The following is a 25,172-nucleotide window of genomic DNA, read 5'->3' on the forward strand; positions in this document are numbered from 1 at the left end:
TCCACATATTTGGCACCAGCAGGGGCCTTAGCACCAGTGGGAGCATTAGCGCCAGCAGACTCCATGTCAGGCTGCAGCTCCATGGGCACTTTGGGGTTGGCGGCTGCCAGGCAGGCATTCTTAACCCACGTGTCATAAGCCTGGCTGGTGACTCCCACTTACTTCCCAGGATGCCACTGATGAATTGGAAGCAAGCTGTGGTCTGTGGAGTGTTGCCATTCCCAGCACTCTTGGGCCCACCAGTCTGATGTGGCAGTTGGCCAGCAGTTGGCGAAGGTGGCAAGGAAAGTGGTTTCCTCCCTTACCTACTCATTTTCATAAGTCTCTATTTAAACTATAAACTAAATTTGTATTTCATAAAATCACAGACTATCAAAGTTCAGAGGGATTTCAGAGATGAGTCTGACTCATCTCTAATTAATCTGTTTACATATATTTATTAAGCCACACAAGGTACATAATGTCATACAAGGCACACAATGTACAGGAATTCCCTCTACAATTCAATTCAATGACTATCTAGCGATGGGGAGTTCAGTACCAGAGAACGTTGGCTAATCCACTGTTTTCCTCCAAATTTTATTGTTTTTTCCAATTAAGAAACATTTATTTTCACTCCTTCCCATTCTCCATTTGAAAAGGAAAGCAAACCCCTTTTAACAAATATGCATAGTCAAGCAGAACACGTTCCTGCATTGGCCAGGTTCACAAAAGGGTGTTTCATTCATTCTGCATCTTGAGAGTCCATCATTTGTCTCTCAGGAAGTGTGTGGTGCGTGCCTTCATCGGTCCCCTGGAATCAGGGTTGGTCATATCACTGATCAGAGTTCTTCCATCTGTAAAGTTGTGGGTTGATGTTACTGTGTACATTGTTCTGGTTCTGCTCACTTCACTCTGCATCTGTTCAAATAAATCTTCCTGGTTCCTCTGAAACCACCTTTTCCAGCTTCCACAGAAGGGCAGCAGCAGTGTGAGGCACTCCTCTCCTGCTGCTGAGGTGAAGGGTGAAAGAGTCACCCCATCACAAATCCAGCCTGGTGCCCTGCTTTGGGGGAAAGAGGCTAACACCCTCCTGCCACTCTAAGTGCAAGCTTTCACTGTGAACTGCCCGGGGCTCTGAAAAGACTCCAGCTGAGGCCAAAGCCCTACGGATACTGGAAATCTATCCATGATTAACAAACTCCCCTCTGGTCAGATCCTCCCCATCCCAGAGATTTCGAATCTTCTCAGCTCATTAAGGCAGCCAGGGGAATAGAAAGCTGAGCCTGGAGTTAGGAAGGCCCATGTTAAAACCCAGCCTCAGACACTTACTAGCTGTGCAGACCCTCTATGAATGCATATCCCCTTCACTCCCTCCATCCTCCATTGCCTGACCCTTTATTCCTATTCCCCTCAACCCACCCCCAACAATGTCCCACCCCAGAACTACCCAGCCCTTCCACCCTCTGGAATGCCTGTCCCATAGGCAATCAGCTTGCTTTCATCTTAAATCTTTTCCTTTCCCACTCCTTCCTTCTTTGGCGTCTTGCTGAGACCTGGTATATTGTTAGCTAATCTTGGTGTTCATTGTCAGGCCAAAATTAGCACAAGCTGCAGAGAATTAATCCACACTTCTTTGCATCTCAGCTTCAGAGGACGAATTGTGTGCACAATCATCTACAAACAACAACAAAAAAGAAAATACTTAAATATTTGTCCCCCGTCTTTCCCTTCCCTTTGTGTATCGTGTGGTTAAAGATGAGAAAAGAAGTAAGACAAGACTATAATCACCTCATTCATTTCACTTGTGTGCAGAGTACATCATGTGAGATGCCAGGCTGGAGGAATTCCAAGCTGGAATTAAGGGTGTCAGGAGAAATAGCAACAATTTCAGATGTGCAGATGATATCTCCCTGATGGCAGAAAATGAAGAGGAATTAGGAGGCCTCTTGATGAGGGAGAAAGAAGAGAGTGTAAAAGCTGGCTTAACCTTAAAAAAACCCAAAAAACAACTGAAAACCTAAAATCTTGGTAACTGGTCTTGATCACTTCCAGGCAAACAGAGAGAAAAGAAATGGAAGCAGCATCGGATTTTATATTTTTGGGCTCAAAGATCATTGTAGACAGGAACTGCAGCCATAAAATTAAAATGCTTGCTCCTTGAAAGGAAAGCTATGGCAAATTTGGACATCATACTAACAAGCAGAGACCTCACTGCCGACAAAAGTCAGCACAGTCAGAGCTATGGTTTTTCCAGTTATGATGCATGGCTGGGGAAAGCTGAGCGCTGCAGAATTGACACTTTTAAGTTGTGGTGAATACTTTTAAGGGTCCCCTGGACAGCCAGGAGAGCAACTCAGTCGATACTTAAAGAAACTAATTAAGGCTATTTCACTTTGGTGTTGGAAGGACAAAATACTGAAACTGAAGCCTAAATACTTTGGCCACATAATGAGAAGACAGGAGTTATTGGAAAAGATCCTGATGTTTGTAAAGACTGAGGGCAGAAGGAGAAGGGGATGGCAGAGGATGAGATGGAGAGATAGTGTCAGGGAAGCTGGTGTGTTATGTTCCTGGTGTGTTGTGGTCCAGGGGGTCACAAAGAGTCAGACAAGTTATTTAGATTCAACTTTAGTTGTACAGTGTTTATAGCTGTCTTCTCACAGTTCCTGTGTGGGTCTCAGACAGTAGATTCTCAACTACTTCTTATAGTAATTTTAAATGACATTTCTCTTTCTATCTTTCCCTTCAGGGCTTTGTTGGTAGCATACAGAAAGGTTGATAATTTCTGTGGGTATATTTCATATTCTGCCACTTCGCTGAAGTTACTATTTAAATTAATTTTTGAGTTCATTTTCTTGGAATTTGGTAAAGTATACCTATGGCCAAAAACCCAGTTTGGTTCTAGACACCAAGATGTCAGTGAGGCTGTCCCTCTTAGTCCTACGTAATGGGCCACAAAGATGACCAAGCTGCTATGAAGCTGAAATCCAATGGGACATGGATCCAAGGCAGAATGAGGCCCACTCTTTCATTCATCACGACTGCCCTGTGAGTGAAGCAGGGCAGGGACAATTATTCCCTTTCTACAATGGGAGAAACTGAGGCCCAGGAGGTCAGAGCAGCTTGCCCATGGTCACATAGCTGTGGGTGGCAGAGTTGGACCTCTGATTCAGGCCTCCATCATCACCATGCCTGCCTTTCCCCTACAGGGGACAGACGTGTAGAGGAGAACCGTGTCATTATTTGTACACTGCTTGTAGAAAAACAAACAGCAGCTGTTGAGAAATTTCATCAGCTGCGGCTCCCTTGAGGCAGAATTGTGCATGACCTCTGTGGGTTATGATGTTTTGGCTGCCAGGTCACCCATTCTTGCTGCTGGGACTCAGAGTTCATCCCTGGTTCCGTATTCCTATGAGATGCTATCCTTTACCTGAGGATTTAGTCTCTGAGATCTGATAGTCCCTTCTGAGCCTTCTCTGACAGTTTTGATTGATGGGATTTCACATGTAGCCAGGGTCAGCCCCATGGCCTGTTTGGATCAACATTAGGACAGGTGGTCAGTTCTATAAAATTTCCCTTTCCTTGTCATCATTATGCAAAATGAGGATTGGTGGTCACTAGATTCCCAAACTTTAATTTCACACCTGGGTCTAAGGCACTGGGTCAGATGTTGGAGTCTCTCAATGCGTCTCCAAAAGACTTTATTTATTAAGTCCTTAAGTCAATGATTGTTGACCTTGTATTATCCTTACCTGTGGACCTGTCCCATCCCCCAGTAGAGAGGGAGCTGTGGAGGGTAAGGTTTATACCATGTTCCATCTTTGGATACCCCCATGTGATTTCCTCCACCCCACCCTCTCCTTAGAATGTGCACTCCCTAAGTCTTGCCCTTTTTTGTATCTATGGCACTTAGTGTAGCGCCTCTCCAAGAGTTAATCTGGAGGTCTGTGACAAGTACCGTATGAAGGGAGAAAGAACATGAAAGAAGTATTGGCAGCTTATCGTACTCCCCCCACCCCTGCCCCGGGGGGCTGATATTCTGTACGAGGTAATGCTGAGATGTTGCTCACAAGGCCCCCAATGTGGTGTGTTCTCTACCATCAACCAACCAGTGGATGTCAATCAGCTTTGATGAAGGAAGGTTCACTGAGGTCCAGCAAGGACAGAAATCACCATGGTATTTCCTAAGCCTGAGGAGAGTGAGCAAGAACAAGGGAGTGAGACACCCATATAGAAGAGGGAATGCCTAGTGGTGCCTATGATCTAGCATTGGCTGGAGGAGACCCTTTCACTTTTCTGGGTGTGTGTGTTTGCAGTGGATGAGTGTCTCCCACTTTCAGGGGTCCTTGTTGGGTATAGTGTCTTGGTACATGCTAGGGGAAGTGGGCCGCTTGGCTGCTATAAGACCAGACTCAGTGGCTAGTGAGACCTCTCTGATGGCCGTTTTGTGGACCACATAGGCACTGCACTCATGGATGGTTCCAGAGGAGAAAGTGAGGCTGGTGACTGCACAGCCCTCCCTCACTTACATCCAATTCACTTGCAGGTCATGTGTTCACCTCCATGATGTTGAGAAGGAAGGACAAACAACCACCACCACCCCTCGCAGAATACATAATCTGTAATAAACACTTGTTGACTGACAACTCCCAATTGAAAGTCTTCTTGCTAGTGAAGATTTCCAGTGACCTGTGTATCCCTAGGTCCAGTGTGCCTGTGCTCAGTCCTCAGCCTCCTTGACCTCTCTGAAGGCCAAAGTTTGGGTGATTTCCCCCTGCCCTGCTACTCTCTCTTCCTCTGGCTATACAGAACACAACATTTCCTTGGTTTTCCTACCTCTCTGATCTCCAGTGGGTTTTTTCTCTGGCTCCATACCTGATATTCAACCCCTTCATGTGAGTAACCCCCAAGAGCCTTCCTGTCCTCTGGCCTTTCTCCAACTCTCTTTTCCTTGACAATCCCATTCACTTCAATGGTATCGATGACTACCCTCTCCACAGAGGATTTTCTAATCTGTATCTCTAACCTAGACCATTCTTTGGAGCTACTGGCCCACATCTGTGAGTCTAGAGCCAACCCTGGCCCTGACCCAAGGTCTCACCATCTCTATGCTCTGTATCCTCTCCACTAACCTGGAGTTGTCCATGACAAAACACCAGCTCAGCTGAAAGGCCAGCTCCACTTTGTCTTTTTTCTCCTAAAGACATTCCTTCTTCTCACGTCACCATTTCCATCACGCTTCTAATCACATCCATAGTCCAACTGCCTGTGTTTGCCACCATGGGGCTACCATTTTGAATCAATGATCACTACTACTAAGTACTTGTGAGAACCATGATGATGCAAACCAATATGAGAAGATTACAGTTAGAGAGGAGTTCTATGCAGTGCCTGGAAATGTGGATTAGAGAGTCTTCTGCAGAGACAGTGGTCAGCAGCACCACCGGCCTGAATGGGATGGTCAAGCAAAGTTGGAGGGGAGGAAAGTAGAGGCCAGGAGGGGCCACCCTGGAGTTAGTGAGTCCTTGCTGTCTCCAAAGTCCTAGGGCAGCCTCCAGGTTTTGGAGCTCATGCCTGCATGGATGTCACTCTGTGTATCAGACACCTCACCTGGTCCTAGGAGCTCTGTTGTTTGCACTCTCTCCTCTTCCTGCTGGACTCCTGGCTTGGTTCCCCAAGGACAATGCTGCTGGACATCAGGAAAGCCCATGCCCAGGCCGGTACCTTTGGAATCTAGACCTGAGCTTACCCCCGACCCAGCTCCAAAGTCTGTGGTTCTGCAGGACAACTCCTCTGCGGTCTGATTCTCCAGTAGCGGCAGCCCATTGAGGGCTGGCTCTTCTCGGGCTCTGGACTATGGCCATGGGCTTCCCCTGGAAGTGGCCCTCCACTCCTCCTGGGGTGGCCCCAGCAGGGAGTCAGCCAACAAGCATTTGTGAAGTTGGTGCAAAGGTGCAGAGGTGGGAGATGGAGACAGCAGGAACAGGAGGCTGGGAAGAATGTGTGAATGTGTAAGAGACTAAAGAGGGGTGGGGCCACGTTGAACGCCAAACAGAGGATTCTTCTGTATTCCAGCCAATGGAGCATTTATTAAAGTGCTTGAAGGAATGAATGACCAGATAAACAACGTAGGCATTGTGAGGGCGGGGCCTGCGCGTGAGAGGACGCCGGGGGCGGAGCGGGGCGAGGCCTAGGGCGGCAGCAGGTTGACTCTCCTCAGCGCCAGGCCGCCACGCTCCGCCCTAAAGAACCTCAGGGAATCAGAACTGAAGTCCAGGAGCCAGGAGCCCGGAGGCCGGGGAGTTGCTAGGTAAGTAAGCGCGGTCAGAGGCTATGGGAGGGGGCAAGGAGGTGCGCGTGCGCAAGCGCATGCGCCTGGGGCGTCGGCCCCTGCACGTGTGGAAGGTGGAAACTGACGCCCCACCGCCCCCCTTCCTCTCTGAGCATCCGCCCCCTCCTCCTTCCTCCCTTGCTCTGAGACCTTCCGGGGCTAGGATACATTGTATCTCAATGCTGTATTTCCGCCTGCGGAGAACGTTGTGCTGAGGCCGGAGATGGAGTGCAGATGGGGAATGGGAACCTGAGTGATTTGTGTAGCCCACCCCACTGGCCCGAGCCTTAGCCAAGGGCAGTGATTTAGCTGGTAGAGAGTCTTCTGTCCTTTGCCAGCAATTAACACAACTCCTAAAGCTTTCTTCTGGGCAGCTGGGTGGTGCCGTGGTTAGAGTGCCTATCAGGAAGACCTGAATTCAGATCTGGCCTCAGACACTGCCTGGCTGTGTGACCCTGCGCAAGTCACTTCACCCTGTTTGCTTCAGTTTCCTCATCTGTCAAATGAGCTGGAGAAGGAAATGGCAAACCATTCCAGTATTTCTGCCAAAAAAACCTCAAATAGGGTCAGAGAGTTGGACCTGACTGAACAACAATAGCCAAAGTTTACTTGCCTCAGAACGCAAACTTCTTTACTTCCTTGACTTTACAGATGGCATCTCTCGATGAGCAGGAGCCCAAAGGCACGTTTGAATGCCAATTGTGTGGTCTGACTGCACCGTACAGCTACATGGGGCAGAAACCTCCCAACGCCTGTACTGTTCTGTGAGTATGTGCCTTGGGGAAATCTCTCCAGATGATTGTGCTCCGGGGCAGGGTGTGCTGTGCTCCCTTTTGCTCTCCCCTCAGCTTCCTTCTGGGCCTCCCAGGAGTGAGGCTGGTCCTAGAGGGAGGCCCCACGGTAAGACTTCAGCCTGAACCTGGTGCTGAAGTCTGGTAAGTCAGAAGCCACGCTGAGAGGGAAATGAAGGCAGGGTACCTTGGACCCCATGGCTAGGATGAAAGAGCCCTGAAACTTTCTTAGGCCTCAAATTGACCTCCTTGCCAAGCAGAGACATGGCAGACAAGAACAACATTGGTTGGGAGGACAAGCTCATTTTCAAAACTTGATGGATGAGGAAATGGAAGTTCTTAAATTCTATTGTCTCATAAAAAACAGTGAAAGGAAAAATTCCCATGTGGAGAGTGTGGCAGGGACCTAGTGAGAGCCATCAGTATTTGTCAGTTAAACTGGAGGGAGGACCAGGTGCACAGTGGGACAGCTTTGCCTGTTTGCATAGTGACTGCTGTTTCCACAGCCACAGTGAAGCTGCCTCCCTGGGGCTTTTCCACCTCAGGCTTTGATGTGCCCTGAGGCAGGAAGAACCCTGACCTGGCCTGGAGACAGATTCTGAGAGGCCTGGGCTCCAGGGAGGAGAATTCCAGAAAAATTGAAATCGCCAAAACAAGAAAAAAAAAAGGCCAATTGTAGCAGCTTCTGACCCACTTGCGTTCATCCCCATCAGTGAAATCTGTAGAGGATGGCCTAGGAGAGTGTGGAAGACCTCCTGGAGTAATGGGAGAAGGGCCCGGGTGGATTTCACTCTTGAGGACCACCACAGTTATGGGACTGATTGGGAGCCCTAGAGGAGATCCCACTGGGTGGATTCATGTTTGTGGCCGTGAAAAAAAGAGAATCAGATGTGGATCAACTTGTCAAGAGGTGTCCAGTGTCGATGATACAGTCAGACAAGATGCTGTACGTAACAGGTGGTATGGACCTTTGTTCATCCATTTTCTAGGGGGCTGCATCAGCAAGTGAGTTGTCAGACAAGGGTCACATGCACACAAGAAGTTGGGGTTGTCATGGAGGATGTCCTTGATGAGGCCCAAACAGGAGAGGGACTCCTGCGGGAGCTGCAGGAATCAGGAAGGACCTGAGTTCCAAGCCTGCCTTCGGCACTTAGTGACTGTAGACAGTTCACTCCCCTTTTCTGCCCTTCAGTCTCCTCATTTGTAAAGTAGGGCTCGTAATACCTCCCACCCAACATTGCTGGCAGTTTGAGGAGCTTGCCAAATTGATGAAAACCAAGTAAGGGCCTGGGTGCTTGTATTGGCTTTGCCACTTGATGACTTCCCGACTGACTCAACAGAGGTGAGATTTGGTGAACAAAGGCGAAGTGAGCTCACTGATGCTTGGTGGAAGATCCATCCCCAAAAGAGGGGCCCTGAGAAGCTGGGGTACTGGGATCATCCTCTGCCTGCCCACCTTACCACTCAAAAAGTGACTCCAAGGCATGCTGGAATCTGGGGTTCTCAAATGATCCTGGCCAGACCCCAGAGCAGACACCCTGTTTCACCCCAGCTTTACCTTCATTCCTGAATGCCATGGTTCTTTTTTGAGGAAGACAGTTATTCTTAATATCTATGTAGCTGGAGTCAGACACCATGTAGGTGTCCTTGTCTTCCCATCCCATTCTTTTCTCTCCCAGGCTTAATACCCTAGCTTCCTAGTGGAGAGAGCCTGTTGTTTAGGAAGAAGTACATATTCTCAGCCACTAGTTGTGGGCTTTCTACCTTCATCTCCTCATCTCTGAAAGGGGGAGAGTAATATAGATCTTGCTGATCTCATAGGTTTTGGGGAGAGCACTTTGGAAGGCTTAAAGCTCTGGGGAAATGTGCATTAGCTAGTCCTTGCTGGGGTCGTCAGCCTGGGTGACCTTCAAGGTTCCTTCTGCCTCTTGACATATGGCAGTTCTGGGCTTTGTGTGTTGGGCAGCCCCCAGAACAAGAATACTTTGGGCTCAGGGATTCCGACTTTTGTGCTCGGAGTCCTTGAGAGCCGAGGCCATGAACTTGGAAATCTCATCCCTGGGATGTTTCCTTCCTCAGAGCTTTGACAAGTGAGGAATGGCTTGTGTGTCCTTACTTTTCTCCAATCTGTGTCCCATTAGTCCAGATTGCAGTGCTGGCTGCAAACAACCATGTTGAAATTCATCCCAAGATATGCTCTGGTCACAGGATGAAATATCAAACAAGACTGAAAAGCAGTGGGGTCTGTCAGAAGAAATTTATGGGCCTCCTTTTATTTTGGGTTGGTGGCCATGAGGAGATGGGCCTTCTTCAGCAGGGGAGCATCCTCCACGCTCTCCCTTTCTGGGATGGTGCTATGGCTCAAGGGGGCTCTGCTGAAGTTGGCACCTGGCATGGCCCTGATAGAAGACTTTGCCTCAGAGCTAGTGACAAAATCCATTTTCCTCTTGTTGCTCAAACCAGTGACAAGTGGAAAAAGGCATGTTTATAAAATCATCTTGTTCCACAGCTGTATTTGTGAACTTGGCTGTATGACCTGATCTGAGACCTTGAACTTCCCTGGGTCTCAGTTTTCTGATGTGTAAAATGAGGCCAGTCTCTGCCCTCTCTCTTTCCATGGGGGTGGGTGGGGGATGGGGATGGAGAATATGAGTCAGTTTGTGGTTGGGGATCAGGAGGTCTGGGGTTATATTCTAGCAGCACCATGTACTGGGTGTGTGACCTTGGGCTGGAGAAGCCACACATCCATTCTCTGGGCCCCCTTTCTCCTCCCTAGTCCTCAGCTTCTTTATCTGTGAGATGGGCAAGCCTCCCTCAGGACTGTGGTGAGTGTTTGGTGGCCTTGGGGGGCTGGTGTTTTGTGGTACTTGGAACATGGCAGAAAGCTTTCCCTGTACTCCTTGATGGGAGCTTCCAGTGGAGACCCTGAGGGACACCCAGGGCCAGCCCTTCCCCCAGAGCCACACATTCTCTCTGCTATCAGGGGGAGAATGTGCTCACCCCACTTGGATGAGCTGCATTTTAACTAACATCTCCCAAAAAGACTTTTCTTGTTTTGAGAACGTAATAGCTGCCACCCTGCCTTTTGTAAGGAGGCCTCTAGAGTTTTAGTTCACAAGGCAAACAGTCCCCACTGACCCTGAGAGAGTCTTGGTGCTGGCAGACAGATGTGAGTCATGCCTGCTTTTAAAAAGCTCCTCCAGTTTTCAAGTATTGATTTTTTTTTTCCTGCCTCCTACTTTCCCAAAAGCAGAGGCAAACTGACCCTGCTCAGAAACCTTCATATTAGGGCGTGGCTCAGTCCTTATTAGGATGTTATAAAAGAATGGTGTCTTCTCTATCCCACGGCTTCTGCTATCCTGGCTCATCCTTGCAATGACCAGCATTTGTAAAAGTCTGTCAGAATTATTCATTTCTGTGGTGGTGATGTCACTGTATACATTGTATCTTCTTCGTTCACCCGCTCACCTCCTCTGGATCTGTTCAGATAAGTCTTCCCCGACTTCTCTGATAGTACACTAGTATTCCTTCCCGTTCACGTACAAGCCCCAGGGGATGGGCACCCCTCCATTTCTTTCTCACTCTAAAAAGAAGGGCTATAAAATGCCTTTTTAAAAAAAATATAGAGCTTTTCTCTCTTTAATCACCTGGAATGTAGGCACATGCAGTGCCTTCTGGGAGGTGACTGTGGACACTGAGCCCCATGGGCAGAAGCATACAGAGTACTCCTCGGGGAGGCCTTTGCTCTCTTCTTGGTGGGTGGGGGGTGCTGTTTCGTGACAAGTGGGCATTTTCAGACAATGGATTGTGTGGCCTTACTCAGAATCTCTGCTTTGAGATGACTTGTCTAGTTTTCTGAGAAGGGGAGCCCAGAACGACACAGGCTTCTGTTGGCCTGGGCATTCTCTGTCAAAGACAGACATTCTGCGTGGGGACAGAATTCTTCTGGCCTCGAGGTTACCAAAGGAAAACCCAAAGTGTTTCCCCAGGATGAGGGGTGTGTGAAGGGTGCTTTCCCTGTATTGCCTCCTGTCGCCACAAGGTGGCACCCTAGGGGAGCATGCTGGCCAAAACCTTTCTCATCCTCAGTTTCCTCATCTGTAATATGGAGATGATAATAGCGCTGCTCCTTTGGTTTTAGAGTCTCCAGTGTGCTCTTCATACCTTAAAGTTCATCATTACTGTAGTTGAACCTTGTGCCAGCCTAGGTGATAGATGCCATAGTTGTTCCCATTTCACAGATGAGAAAACAGAGCCTGAGGGAGATGAGAGAGATGAAGAGACTTGCTGGCAGCCAGGCCCACAGCTTAGGGAATGATCTGTCTTCTTGGAGCGCTGAGCCCCTACCTCTCAGTTCGGTCGCAAGTCAGCTACAGGGTGCCTGCTCTCCTGATGAAGCCCATAATTAACCCATTAACATCTCCTCTCTGGGCCTCTTCTCATTTATTGGGGTTGGGGGGTGTATGGAGATTAAGCCCACTCTCTCTCAGGGTAGCTGCAGGCCCAGCTGCAGGTGGGAGGAAGTTGTAGAGAGGCCTGTGTTTCCAAGTTGTGCTGTGGCTGGGGGTTGAGGGGGGCCTGTGGGGAACCCAGATCCGTGGGAGGGAAGGCCTGTCCACTTCCTGCTTTGGCCTGTGGCCTCTTCTGCTCCTGGCATCCCAGAAGCTGCCTGTGCCTGCAGCTCTCCCAGCTGCCCAGTGGGGACTCTTCCCCCTCCCTCCCCCCGCCAATGGCCAGGCTGCCCCTGTGAGGTTGACCAAGGGAACCCAGATCGGGGACATGCCTTGCTGGTGCTGTGGTGGAGGCCTGGGCCGTGGCCCAGGCAGAGCTGATAGGTATTTACTGAACACCTGGGAAGGAGCAAGGGCAGCCGAGGCCTGAGTGCAGCCCATAGGTGATGGCTGGGAGGTACCCACATGAGCATCTTCCTGGCCCTGTTCTCTTCCTCCTCTGGGGCTTTGAGGCTTTGGCAGGATGGCACCCTTCCTTCTGAAGTGGGGAGAGTAGGACAATGGGATGGCAAGGTCTGGGTTCGAATCCTTCCTCTGCTCCTTCCTGCCTGACTTTGGACAGGTCCCTTCACTCATCTAGGTCTCAATTTCCTCATCATTCCTTAGTGAGGGGGCTGGAAACCTTGATTCACCTTGAATGAGAAGTCTCCATTGATCACTGTGCCTTTGAGTCCTCCACAGTCTGCTAATGGAAGCCTTCAGCCTCCTATACATTAACCTCTGGGAGCCCCAGGCCATGTGGTCACTGCCCTGGATTCTCCCCTTGCAGGCTCCTGGAGGAATGCTATGTGCTGAAGGACCCTTTCACCTCAGACAAAGACAAGTTCCTGATCCTGGGTTCACAGTGTAGCCTCTGCAGCAAGCTGGTGTGCGTGGGCCCGGTAAGTACAGTAGGACTTGGGAACTGGGGGTGGGAGGAGGCCTCAGCCCAGTAAGCAACGTGTGACTGGGGGCTGGGGTGAGGAAGATGTGCACCTGGTGAGAAGCATACAACTGGGGGCTTGGCAGAAGGCCCTCCCCTTCACTGAGGGCCTGACCAGCCCCTCTGGATGATGGGACAGGGTAGGAAGAAGAGCAGGGCTAGCTTCCTATTGAGAATTGCCCTTCCCCAAAGGCCATGGGACAGGGGGAAGGACAACTTCAAGCCTCGGTTTATCAGGGCAGACACAGGACCAGAAGGTGATGGCATTGGGAGTTTTGAGCTCAACAGAAAGAGCAGCCTAGCGAAGCTGTCTGAGGCTTGCCAATGAGAAGGGACCTTGGAGGTTCTTGTGGGTCATTGAGGCAGGAAGAATACCACTTGCAGGTCAGGATTTGGGGGATGGCTGGTCTGTCTGACCCCTTCAAACTCCTCCCTTTGCCGTCTGCTTTCCCAGGTGCTGACAAAGTAGCAGAGCACTTGGTAAACCAGGTTTAGAGATGAGCTGCCCTCCCTGGCATCTCTTCCCCCACTGAGGGTAGGTAGGAGGAAGTTGGCACAAATGATAAGAGTAGAAAGTCAGGTTTCTGGGATGTGCAAAGGCCTTCCCCAGCCCACTTGGCCTTCAGAATGAGATGTTATGTCCATTCAACAGCTGGGGAAACCAAGGCTCAGAAAGGTCACTTTGAGTAGATGGATGAGGGCAAGGCATGAGAGGAGCCCAGTCAGATTCAGCACAGAAACCTGGTCCATTTGTTGCATCGCTTGCTTGAGAACCTTGCAGAAAACGGGAGTGGTTGTGTTCGTGGGAACATTTGATGTGTATTGATGTGTCCAGGGAGGGATTGACCCTGCATGGGCATGGGAGTTATTTCTGAATCTGCTGGCTGGCAACAGCCAGGCCAGAAAGCTATTCAGTTTGGCAGGATTTGAACCCAGCTATTGACTCCAGTTCCCAGGTTCTGCATTCCTGACACCAGGTAGTCTCTGTTAGAGCCACTTAAGATGAGGCCAGAAATCAGGGAAAGTAGATGTGGCTGAGGATCAGGTCCTGGACTAGAAGGCCTGCATGGGGCTGGCCTCCCCCCATTCCCCCCTCCCCCACCTCCCAGGAAAGAGACTGTCGATGTAAAGGATGAGAAGGGCCCCTGACTGTCGGCTCATGCTCTGCAGCCCTTGGGGATCCTTCCCCACCATCAGCTCCCACAGTGGGATTATGAGGGCCAAGCTGGCTGTGTCTGCTGCAGGGAAAGGGAAGGCCTGTGGGAGGGAAATAGGTAGGCTGAGAGCTTCAGCATCTCTGATGATGGCCTCTGGAGGCAGGGCCTGGGAGTGGGTGGGAGGACATGTCTTTCTGTCCCCAGGAAGGATCTCTGCTGCAAAGCCTCTCCAGGGCATCCTTCCTTATGTCCTTACATCTGTCCATCTTTCTCGCCCAATGCCTTGGCTCGCCCACTCCAGGCCAAAGGCTTCCTCCAGCTGGTGAGCCACACTTTTGGAAAGTTGCCTCAGCTCAGTGCTCCCATCTTGCCAGCTGTCTTCTTAACTCCTTACAGTCTTCTGGCTTCTGCCCCAGCTCCTCTGGAGGGCTGCCTTTGGGGCCCCCTTGTCAAAGGCAGTCACTTTGTGTCTGGGATCAGCCTGTGGAGGCCTGTCCTGCCTGACTCATCTCTGCTTGCTCCTTCTTGGTGCTACCTCCTCACCCCAGCTCCTGATTCTGGCTGTCCCCAGGCCCCTTCTCCCTCTCCCCATGCTCAGACCCATTGCTGCAAAAGACTCTTTGGGAGCCCCAACTTTCCTGTCCCTCTGCCTAGGGGAGCTATCCCCCGGACCCAGCTCCCCTTCAGACTTCAGAGGACTTTGGTGGTTCTCTGTAATGGTCCTTTTACATGGGGGAGGATGGCTGGCTTGTCAGGTCGCTGGATTGGAAGCCAGGCCAGCCATACCTCACTGGCAGGCGGGGAGGCTTTGAACCCAGGACGCTCTTCTGGCCCAGCCTTCTAAAGCCCCATGGCTGCGTGGGTTTCCGGGACTCTCCCCGCTTCACTCCTCCTCTGCTCCAGGCCACCTCTTGGACCCCTGACAAACTGATCTGGATGTATAGACATGGCCATATTCTGAGTTCATACAGGTTCCCTCTCCCATTACCTGAGATTCTGAGTCTTTTGCTTTCAGAACCCTTGGCAGGCTGGCACTGCCCTCCTGCCTTGTCTTTCTCATTGACTTTCCTCCATGCCCTTGTCCTTTTGCCCCCACACTGGGCCCATCAGCCCTGGGCGTGGTCGCCTCCTGGACCCTTCTAAAATGCTCTTCCCTGAACCTCCCTGCGTTGGCCTTCCTCTGTGAGGTTGTCTCCTCTCTCTTCCAGACATGGGTGCTTTGTTGTTGTTTTTTTTATTATTATTTATTTTTAACACAGTTTATAACAGATAAAGCAATTCCAACTTTGGGTCAGGTGATACTTCTTTTTAAAGCATTTACAATCTGGACCACAAAAGATTTTTTTTTTTTAGACATTAACCAACTAAGACACAAATAATATTTATGTTGCTAACTTCACAAGCTCTTGACCTAATTGTCTCCACAGTATTGCTAAGAATTAAAGGGCCCTAACTTATTGTTGTTGGTCTAAAGTCCTATGCCTAATAGCTTAATTTTAGACAACCTCGGATGTTCCCCTACCAATAATCTATAATTGAATAGACCTGCTGTTAAGCTTACCAACCTTTTGACTATAGGAAATTGCCACCAAGAGTAGTGACATTGCAGGGATACAAAATCTCCCCAACTTCATGTCAGTTCCAGGCAGGAGTAGATTGTCCACTTGTATTCAGTCAGGCTTAAAGTCTGCCAGGTGTCGGTGGGGAAATTGAGTCAGGAGAAGCCCACCTCAGCCCGTGCTGAACAGCCGCTCTCCCACCCTTCCCTTGAGATCACCTATGCAGTTCATACCAGCATCTCACAGGCTTACTGGCATCATGGACTGGAGGCTCAGACCACCTTTCTTGCTATCAATATCTGGAGTTAGACTCAGAAGAACAGTCACTTAAGAGTCCCATAGCATCTAAAAATGACAAGTTCCAATAACCAGGTTTCAAATATGATTATAGTTTCACTTTGGCTAAGGAACGTCTTTTGAGGCAAGTCTTAAGTGGCGTACATGCCTTTCTACACATGTCCTAGTTCCTGATTAAATGGCAATCACAAAATCAAGTTTACCATTAAAGCCCAGACTTTTCCATCAATGCCAACTTTTACCCGAGGTTACCTTCCTCCAGGGAATTTAGACTGAAATTCTTTTCTCCAAACTGAAGATGTCATTGATTTATTCTCAGTAATTAATTCAGTCTATTGTTTTAATACTAATTGCTTTTACCTCACTTTGTAACATGCCCAGTTTTTCTCCCCATTACTCCCCTCCCCCTGCTTCCTAATACCTTGCATTCTGATTACTCCTTCCTTCAATGTACCCTCCCCTCCATCACAGCCCACCCCTCTCCTATCCCCATCTTCTCTCTTTTCTTGCAGGGCAAGATACATTTTCATACCCCTATCCCTGTAGTTCTAGACTTCATGTTTTTCTCTCACCTCCCCTCTTTATCCCTCCACTAATGAGTCTTTTGCTTGCCTCTTTTATGAGAGATATTTTGCCCCATTCAATTTCTCCCTTTCTCCTCCCAATATGTTTCTCTCCCACTGCTTGATTTCATTTTTTTTTAAAGATATGATCCCATCCTCTTCAATTCATTCTGTGCACTCTGTCTCTATGTATGTGTGCGTGTGTGCATGTGTGTGTGTGTAATCCCACCCAGTACCCAGATACTGAAATGTTTGAAGAGTTACAAATATTGTCTTTCCATGTAGGAATGTAAACAGTTCAGCTTTAGTAAGTCCCTTATGTCTTCTCTTTGCTGTTCACCTTTTCATGGTTCTCTTCATTCTTGTGTTTGAAAGTCAAATTTTCTTTTCAGCTCTGGTCTTTTCATCAAGAAAATTTGAAAATCCTCTATTTCATTGAAAGACCAATTTTTCCCCTGAAGTATTATACTCAGTTTTGCTGGGTAGGTGATTCTTGGTTTTAGTCCTAGTTCCTTTGACTTCTGGAATATCCTATTCCATGCCCTTCGATTCCTTAATGTAGAGGCTGCTAGATCTTGTGTTATCCTGATTGTATTTCCACCATACTTGAATTGTTTCTTTCTAGCTGCTTGCAATATTTTCTCCTTGACCTGGGAACTCTGGAATTTGGCCACAATGTTCCTAGAAGTTTTTCTTTTTGGATCTCTTTCAGGCGGTGTTCTGTGGATTCCTTGAGTATTTATTTTGCCCTCTGGTTCTAGAATCTCAGGGCAGTTTTCCTTGATAATTTCATGAAAGATGATGTCTAGGCTCTTCTTTTGATCATGGTGTGTGGGATGGCTCAGGTCCCTACATAAATCAATTACTCAGAGGTCTCTCAAAGTGATGACAGAAAAGTGATTTATTCGATTCTCGAGAAGCGGGGCTCCCCTGTAGGAGTAGGAAAGCCAAAGACAAAGAACAGGACAGTGATTTATATAGACCCTAACACAAGTCCCTCTTCCCCCACTGACCATTATCCTCGTTAGCTGAGAATATGGTCTTACATTCTAGACACGAAATCTAACCAATCCCTTTTGAAATGAAGACATCGAGGAATTATGTAAGTTTTGTCCAATCATTGAGACCCTAATACACTACACAGTTTTATATCCTTATATGGAACTATTCTATTCTAAAAATATTGTAACCTTGAGCCTTAGGCCTTACCTCACCCCTGGGAGAAAAATTACAATCTGAGGAGTCTTCACTAAGTCTATCCCACTCAGTGGCTTTCAGGTAGCCCCATAATTTTTAAATTGTCTCTCCTGGATCTATTTTCCAGGTCAGTTGTTTTTCCAATGAGATATTTCACATTATCTTCCATTTTTCCATTCTTCTCTCTTTGTTCTGTGATGTCTTGCTTTCTCAAAAAGTCATTAGCCTCCATCTGTGCCATTTTAATTTTGAAAGAACTATTTTCTTCAGTGAGCTTTTGAATTTCCTTTTCCATTTGGCTAATTCTGCTTTTGAAAGCATTCTTCTCCTCATTGGCTTTTTGAACCTCTTTTGCCAATCGAGTTAGGTTAGTTTTCAAGGTGTTATTTTCTTCAGCATTTTTTTAGGTCTCCTTTAGCAAAGTGTTGACCTGCTTTTCATGCTTTTCTTGCATCTCTCTCATTTCTCTTCCCAGCTTTTCCTCCACCTCTCTAACTTGATTTTCAAAATTCTTTTTGAGCTCTTCCATGAGCTGAGCCCATTGGGTGGGCTGGGACACAGAAGCCTTGATTTCTGTGTCTTTGCCTGATGGTAAGCATTGTTCTTCCTCATCAGAAAGGAAGGGAGGAAATGTCTGTTCTCCAAGAAAGTAACCTTCTATAGTCTTATTTCTTTTCCCTTTTCTGGGCATTTTCCCAGCCAGTGACTTGACCTCTGAATATTCTCCTCACACCCACCTCACCTCCTGATCCTCCCAGCCAGCGTTTGGGGTCTGAGATTCAAATGCTGCTTCCCGCCTTAGGGCTTTTGGCGGGGGCAGGGCTGCTATTCAGTGTGAGATTAAGTTCAGGTGGTCAGGTCGGGGGCAGGGCCGCCTCTCAGGCTCAGTTCCCTCAGGGGGTTTATGCACAGACCTTCCACAATGGATCCAGGCTCCTGCCCCCTTGGGGAGCCCCGGTCTGCAGCTGCCTCTCAGCTTCTACCTCCTGGGGGGGCCCGAATCATGGGGGCACCCCACTTCCCTCTTGACCCGCCAAAGAGACTCTCTCACCGACCCCCGTCACCTGTGGGTGGAGGGGCTTGTGCCGCCGCTGGAGATCCCGTCCCTGAAGCCTGCTTGGATCTGTACCTCCCAGAGCCGCGGCCGCGGCAGGGCTGCCCTCAGCTCCCGGTCCCAGCGCCCAGTCTGCAGCGCGAAGGACCCCCTGCGAGAGGTTTGCAGGTCTCTCCGGAACAGAAATCTCCCTCGCTCCAATGTTCCGTGGCCTCTGGGTGCAGAATTCGCCGTGAGTTACTTCCCTGTAGCCGTTTTGTGGGTTGTGGGTTCGGAGCTATGTGTATGTGCGTCTTTCTACTCCGCCATCTTGGCTCCGCCCCCTATCCCTGCAGTTCTTATTTTTCTATTATATGCAATAAAAATTCTCAACATTCGTTTCTAATACTTTGAATTCCAACTTCTCTCCCTCCCCTCCCCCAGCCCTACTGAGAAGGCAAGCAATTCAATACAGACTAAATATGTATTGTTTAGCAAAAGACTTCCACAGTAATCATGTTGTGTAATACTAATTATATTGCCCTCTGACCTGCCGTATCCCCCCCTTATCTTCCCCCCCTACAGTTGACCTTGTCCCTTCTCTGAAGTGTTTATTTCTAGTGACTCCCTTCTCCCATTTGCCCTCCTTTCTAACATCCCCTCGCTCCACTTGTCGCCTCCTCTCCTACTTTCCTGTGGTGTATATAAATTTTCATATCAAATTTAGTGACCATGTTATTCCCTCCTTCAGCCACATGTGGGGAGAGTAGCTTTATTTTTCCCCCCTCTCCCCTTCTCCCTTATCTCCTCCATTGAATAAGATTTTTCTTATCTCTTTTATGAGTTATAACCTGCCCCATTCCATTTCTGCCTTTCTCTTCCCAGAATTTTCCTCCTTCACCCCTTAATTTTTATTTTATTTTATTTTTTTGTGTGTGGATATCATCTCTTCTGATATAACACACCTTGTACTCTCTATTTATCTATGTGTATGTGTGTGTGTGTGTGTGTGTGTATGTGTATGTACAATCTTTCCAACTACCCAAATACTGAGGAAAGATTCAAGAGTTAAAAATATTTTCTTTCCATGTAGTAATGTAAACAGTTCAGCTTTAGAGAGTCTTTTATGATTTTTCTTTTCTGTTTACCTTTTCATGCTTCTCTTGATTCTTGTCTTGGGAAGTCAAATTTTTAAATACAGATCTGGTCTCTTCCTCAACATGAAATCTTGAAATTCGACTATATCACTGAATGATCATTTTTTCCCTTGAAGTATTATATTCAGATTTGCTGGGTAGGTGATTCTTGGTTTCAGTCCCAGTTCCTTTGACTTCTGAAATATCCCACTCCAAGCCCTTCGATCTCTTAATGTTGAAGCTGCCAGATCCTGTGTTATCCTGATTGTATTGCCACAGTACTCAAATTGTTTTTTTCTAGCTGCTTGCAGTATTTTCTCCTTGATCTGGGAATTCTGAAATTTGGCCACAATATTCCTAGGAGTTTCTCTGTTCGTGTTGCAGGAGGTGATCGATGAATTCTTTCAATATCCATTTTGCCCTCTGATTCTATAACATCAGGGCAGTTTTCCTTGATAATTTCATGAAAGACAGTGTCTAGGCTCTTTTTTTGATCATAACTTTCAGGTATCCCAATAATTTTTAAATTATTTCTCCTGGATCTATTTTCCAGGTCAGTTGTTTTTCCAGTTAGTTGATTCACCTTATCTTCTATTTTTTCAAATTTTTGGTTTTGTTTACTAACTTCTTGGTTTAACTCATAGTCATTCATTTCCCTGAACTCAATTCTCTCTTTCAACGAATTATTTTCTTCAGTGAGCTTTTGAACCCTCTCCTTCATTTGGCTAATTTTGCTTTTTAAAACCTCCTTCTTCTTGTTGGCTTTTTGGACTTCTTTTTCCAGTTGAGTCAGCCTCTTTTTAAAGCTGTTGTTTTCCCTCAGCATTTTTTTGGTTCTCCTTTAGTAAGCTGCTAACTTGTTTTTTAAGGTCTTCTATTGCCTGAGTCCAGTGTAAGTTCCCTTTGAAGGCCCTGGGGGCAGAAGCCTTGACTTCCTCTGACAGTATGCCTTGTTCTTCTTCATCTGAAAGGATGGGGGGAGACACCTGTTCCCCAAGAAAGTAACCTTCTATGGTCTTATTTTTTTCCCCTTTTTTGGGCATTTTCCCAGCCAGTTACTTGACTTCTGAGTTTCCTCTCTACAGCCACCTCACCTCCAGTTCCGCCCAGCCAGCACTTGGGCGCTGATTCAAATGTGCTGCTCCCTAGCCTTAGGGGTTTTCAGAGGGGGCAGGGCTTCTATTCAGTGTGAGATTAAGTTCATTTTACTCGGAGACCTTCAGTAATGGATGTGGGCCACTGCCTGCTTTGGGAGCCTTTGTCCATTGCTGCCTCTGCTGCTGCCTCCTGAGGGGGCCTGAGTTATGGGGACACTCCGCTCCCCTCTCGGCCAGCTGAAAAGACTCTGTCACTGGCCTTTGGGTTGAGGGATCTGTGCTGCTGCTGGAGATTCCATCCCTGAAGCCTGCTCAGATCTGCTCCTCTCAGTGCCACATGGTCAAGGCAGGGCTGGGCTCTGCTCCGGGTCCAGTGCGCGACAGACCTTTCCTGTCCGTTTTTCAGGTCTCTCTGGAACAGAAATCTCCTCCACTCTGTTGTTCTATGGCTTCTGCCACTCTAGAATTTGTTGAGAGTTCTTCTTTGCAGGCATTTTATGGGCTGTGGGGTAAGAGCTAAGCATATGTGTATCTTTCTATTCTGCCATCTTGGCTCCTCTGACATGGGTGCTTTGTGAGAACATGTAGGGAGCCTGGCTAGGCATTGCCTCTGCCCAGGGCTCTGCTACAGTAGGCACTTAGCACACATTTGTTAATTTGTACTGAACAGCCTGCCTCCCTAGGGTCTGACCTCCTCACCACTGACCCAGGAGCCTAGTTGGGCCAGGGGAGAAGCACAGGCTCTCAGTCAATCCATCTGTCTGTCATCACATACTTCACCCAGGCTTTTGAGCTAGTGCCAGGAGGTAGCCAGAGGAAATCTAAGCCATTAGACCTCAGCCTTCAAGGTGAAGGAGGTGATGGGGAGAAATACCCTTCTGAGCCTGATTTAGACCAACACAAGGAAGCCAGCTGCCCAAGTGATAAGATTAGGAAGCTGGGGGTTGAGGGGAGAATGTGAGAGAAAGAGGAAGGGTCCCCTGGGCAGGGTTCAGGACCCACTCACGTGTGGGCAGAAGGTGCTATGGGTGGGGGGGAATCTTGTAATCCAGAATGCTGCTCTGAAATTCTGAAGGCCGAAACAGAAAGGTGCAGTGATCAAATCAGGGAGCCATCTCTCACCCATAGCACAACTACCTGGAAAGTCCCTCGAATTGAGATGGGAGACCGAATAAGGAGAATTCAGAGAATAGGGACAAGGTGAGCAGAGCTTGCACAGACGCACCAGAGGGACTTGGAAAAGGAATCTGGGTGTGAGAGGAGATCAGAGATAGGACAGGCCCATTACACATGGTGGATGAAGTTAGATCAGTGAATGAGTCAGGTGGCATGACTGTGGGGCTATGGTCTTTAATGGCTTCAGGGGGTAAATGGGAGGGGGCAGTTCCCTGGCCACAGTAGGAACATGGAAAACTGGAACAGTGCCGAAGAGGGTTATATATAGGGTTAGGTGGATTTGGGATATTGTGAAGATAAAATCAGGGAACTTGGCAATAGATTGGATATGAGGAGTGAGGATGAGCAAGGAGTCGAGGGTGACTCCCAGATTGTGAGCCTGGGGGGCTGGGAGGATGGGAGGAGGTAGGAGGGGGCAGGATTTGGGGGAAAATAGGAATTCTGTTTGTCTTATTGAGTCTAAGATACCTACGGACATCCAGTTTGAGATGAGACTGGAGGATAGCTGAATGAGCAGATATCTGAGAGTCATCAGCATAGCAGTGACCATTGCGTCCATGGGAGCTGATGAGGTTGCCAAGGGAAACAATGCCCAGGAACGTGCCCTGGGGAATAACTGGCTGCGTGTGGAAGGCTGCTGCTAGGGAGCTGGAGAAGGAGCAGGCAGGGAGAGAACAGAGTGGAACAGTGTCAAGAAACTCAGAAAGCAGAGAAACCTGAGGAGAAGAGAGAGATGGGCGGAGGGATGCCTTTGGGTCTGAGAGCACCAAGGATGGGAAAAGCCATTTGATCTGGCCATGGAGAGCTCTTAGGAGACTCTGACCAACCTCAGGTGAATGACAAGGTTGGAAGCCGGGATGCAGAGAGCTGAGAATGGGGAGAGGGAAGGAAATGGAGGTGCCAGTTGTAGGTGGTCTTCCCAAGGAATTTAGTCAGAAGAAGGGAAAGATACAAGACCATAGCGGGGATAAAGAAGGGCTTTTTGAGGATGGGGAGACATGTTGTAGGCAGGAGTGATGGAGCCAATGGAGAGGGAGAGATTGAAGGTTAGTGAGGGGGCATTCTGATTTGTTGGAAGAGACAGGCAGAGAGGATCCTTGGAGAGGTTGGTAAGGAGGAATGCTGGTAGCAGAGGGGTTGGAGTGATGTTAGATAAGAAAACTCATAACCAGCAGCCACCTTTCTCTGTAAAACATGAGGCAAAGTTCTCACCTGAAGGAGAAGGGGGATGAGGAGCTGCTGTGGGGAGAATCACCTCTTGCTTTGAGGGCCCAGTGGGAGGCTGTGTGACATGGGTGCAGGCAAGCAAGTTTCCTGATTTTCTCCACTTTCCTTCACAGCATGTTCATAGGAGTGAAGGCAGAGGATGGGAGCATAATCAGTGATACGATTAAGGAATGAGGGACTCAAGGGAAGGAGACAGACAGAAATTGAGCTGGCTCACCCAGTGATCTGAAGAGGGAAAGAAGGGCAGTGCACAGGGGTGACAGCCCAAGGCAGAACTGAGGGCTGGGGAGGGGAGGGGGGGAGGCAATAGGTTGCGGTGTGGGCTTGTGAAGTGGACGGAGTCATGGAATGGCAATAAATTGTGGTTAGAAAGGGCATGAACATGGGCATGGAACACTTGTGGCTAGCAAGATCTTGGTGTGTGGCTGAGGTGGGCTGGAGGACTGGGCATTGGAATGAATGTTCTGTGCCCTAGTACATGGCAGCCATTGGGAAGGACAGAAGGGCTGTGAGACAGGCACTAGGCCCATTGAGGAAGGAAGGGGAGACAACAGGCACCAGGCTCCTGATTGGGTGACAAATATGGATTAAAGGCACCTTGGAGGAGGAGAGGTGACTGACCAGCCTGAGGAGCAGGCCCTCTGAGGGTGGCCTGCCCTTGACCCTGGGATGTTCAGTATCTTCACCAGGGACTTGGCTGAAAACACAGAACGGGGTGGGGATCTGTCCACCGAGCTGGCAGGAGAGTCTGGAACACACTCAATGACAGTCAGGATCAGAGTGATCACCACAGGCTGGAACTGGGCACTGAACCTTGGCAGGGACATGAACAAGACTGTGTCTAAGCCTATGCTTGAGTTTGAGAAGAAGACATGTGCCATCTGAGGTGTGCTTCTAGAAACAGATCTGGGAGTCAGAGTGGACTGCAAGCTTCATCTGAGTCAGTAGTATGATTGAACAGGCAAGCAAGTCAGTGCCTTCCTGGGTCCCCTGAGAAAGACCTAAGCTGGTGAGGTGCCTGCTGCCCTCTGCTGTGATCACTGTCGTCCCCCCCCTGCCTCCCCAATTCCGCCCCCCAAGAGTGCTGAGTGACACATTTGAGGAAAGACCCTCCCACACAAGGGATGCCACCAGAGTCACGAGAGGACTTTGGAACAAACCAAACAAAAAGTGATTGGTAGAACTAGACACCAGCAACCCAGGGGCGGTGGGGTCTGGGGGCACATGGTCACAATCTTCACATTTGCCAGATCCCCAAAGGTCAACTGTGGGAGAAAGGGAGCAGGTTTTAGAAGATTTTTAGGTGGAGATTGATGAGTGCTGGCCAGGTGTGGTAGGGGAAGGTGCCTGCCAGTGGGATGGCAGGGTAACACCTGGGGAATCATTAGGAGCTCCTTTGGAGAGAGGGCCCTGAGATGGACAGGTTGTTTCATGAGGATTGTTCAGGGGTGAGTGGGTAGGGTGTGCTGGTAAGGATGCTCAGCTCTACTCTTATTTCCCACCAAGCTTTAGGCAGGGAAAAAGGCCTTTAGTATCAGCTATGGGGAGAAAAACCTCCTGACACCATCACCTGGACCATGAGAAGCTGGGATGGGACAAATAGCTGTCCCGGGACCGTGGAAGATGTCTCTGTTTGTTAGTTGAAGGTATGAGAGGATGCAGCTTTGTTTCCCTTTGTCCTTGCTGGAGCAGGGTAGATAGTGGTGATAGAGCAGAAAAGGGCAGACCTGGCCAGGTGGGGAACTGGGCAGGGCCGGGTTGTGATGGTGCCTCAACTGGCTGGCTGTCTTGGCCAGCCTGGAGACAGCTCGTCCACAGCCAGGCGGCTGGCTTCCTCTTGGGACTGTTGGGGTGGAGGAGCTCACCACCTCCCCAGGCAGCCCATTTCATTCTTCTGAATGGCCAGATGCTCTTGTTGCACTGGGTGGAAATCTCTCAGCCACCTTTGACCTGGGGTCCAGACCTCCACCTGACCTTCAGATTAAATGCGTCATGTCTCTCATTTGTTGCTCCTATGATGATGTTTTCAGTCCTTTCACTACTCAGATCACCCTCAGGATATATTTCAGTTTGTCATCATCACTCAGAACAGGAGAGTGCTTGGAAATTGGAGCCAGAGAATCAGGTGGCTCATCTGTGGGGCTTTGGACAAGTCACTGGTCTTTCTGGGCCTCGGTTTCCTCATTTGTAGAG

At 48.8% G+C, this 25,172-nt stretch overlaps 1 protein-coding gene and 1 long non-coding RNA gene across 6 annotated transcripts in view; one reads left to right on the forward strand and one right to left on the reverse strand.

The window, feature by feature from the left end:
- Nucleotides 1-1,504: 1,504 nt before the first annotated feature.
- Nucleotides 1,505-4,624, reverse strand: LOC140496603 (uncharacterized). Its single transcript, XR_011964330.1, has 2 exons — nucleotides 1,771-4,624; nucleotides 1,505-1,656 (listed from the first exon to the last, which is right to left on the reverse strand). It is a non-coding gene; the product is annotated as an uncharacterized lncRNA (long non-coding RNA).
- A 1,505-nt stretch (nucleotides 4,625-6,129) lies between these two features.
- Nucleotides 6,130-25,172, forward strand: part of CDPF1 (cysteine rich DPF motif domain containing 1) — a 47,997-nt gene continuing 28,954 nt past the window's right edge. For 2 of the 5 annotated variants that reach the window (XR_011964327.1, XM_072596597.1), the window contains exons 1-2: nucleotides 7,084-8,064; nucleotides 12,385-12,496. Coding sequence is in view for 3 of the 5 variants with exons in the window: in XM_072596597.1 (XP_072452698.1) it covers nucleotides 7,868-8,064; nucleotides 12,385-12,496 (309 nt within the window). In the remaining 2 variants the exon portion in view is untranslated. The other 3 variants (XM_072596598.1, XR_011964328.1, XM_072596599.1) reach the window with 3 other exon arrangements.

The sequence above is a fragment of the Notamacropus eugenii genome, chromosome 3 (genome assembly GCF_028372415.1).
Source record: "Notamacropus eugenii isolate mMacEug1 chromosome 3, mMacEug1.pri_v2, whole genome shotgun sequence".
Taxonomy (NCBI): Eukaryota; Metazoa; Chordata; class Mammalia; order Diprotodontia; family Macropodidae; genus Notamacropus; species Notamacropus eugenii.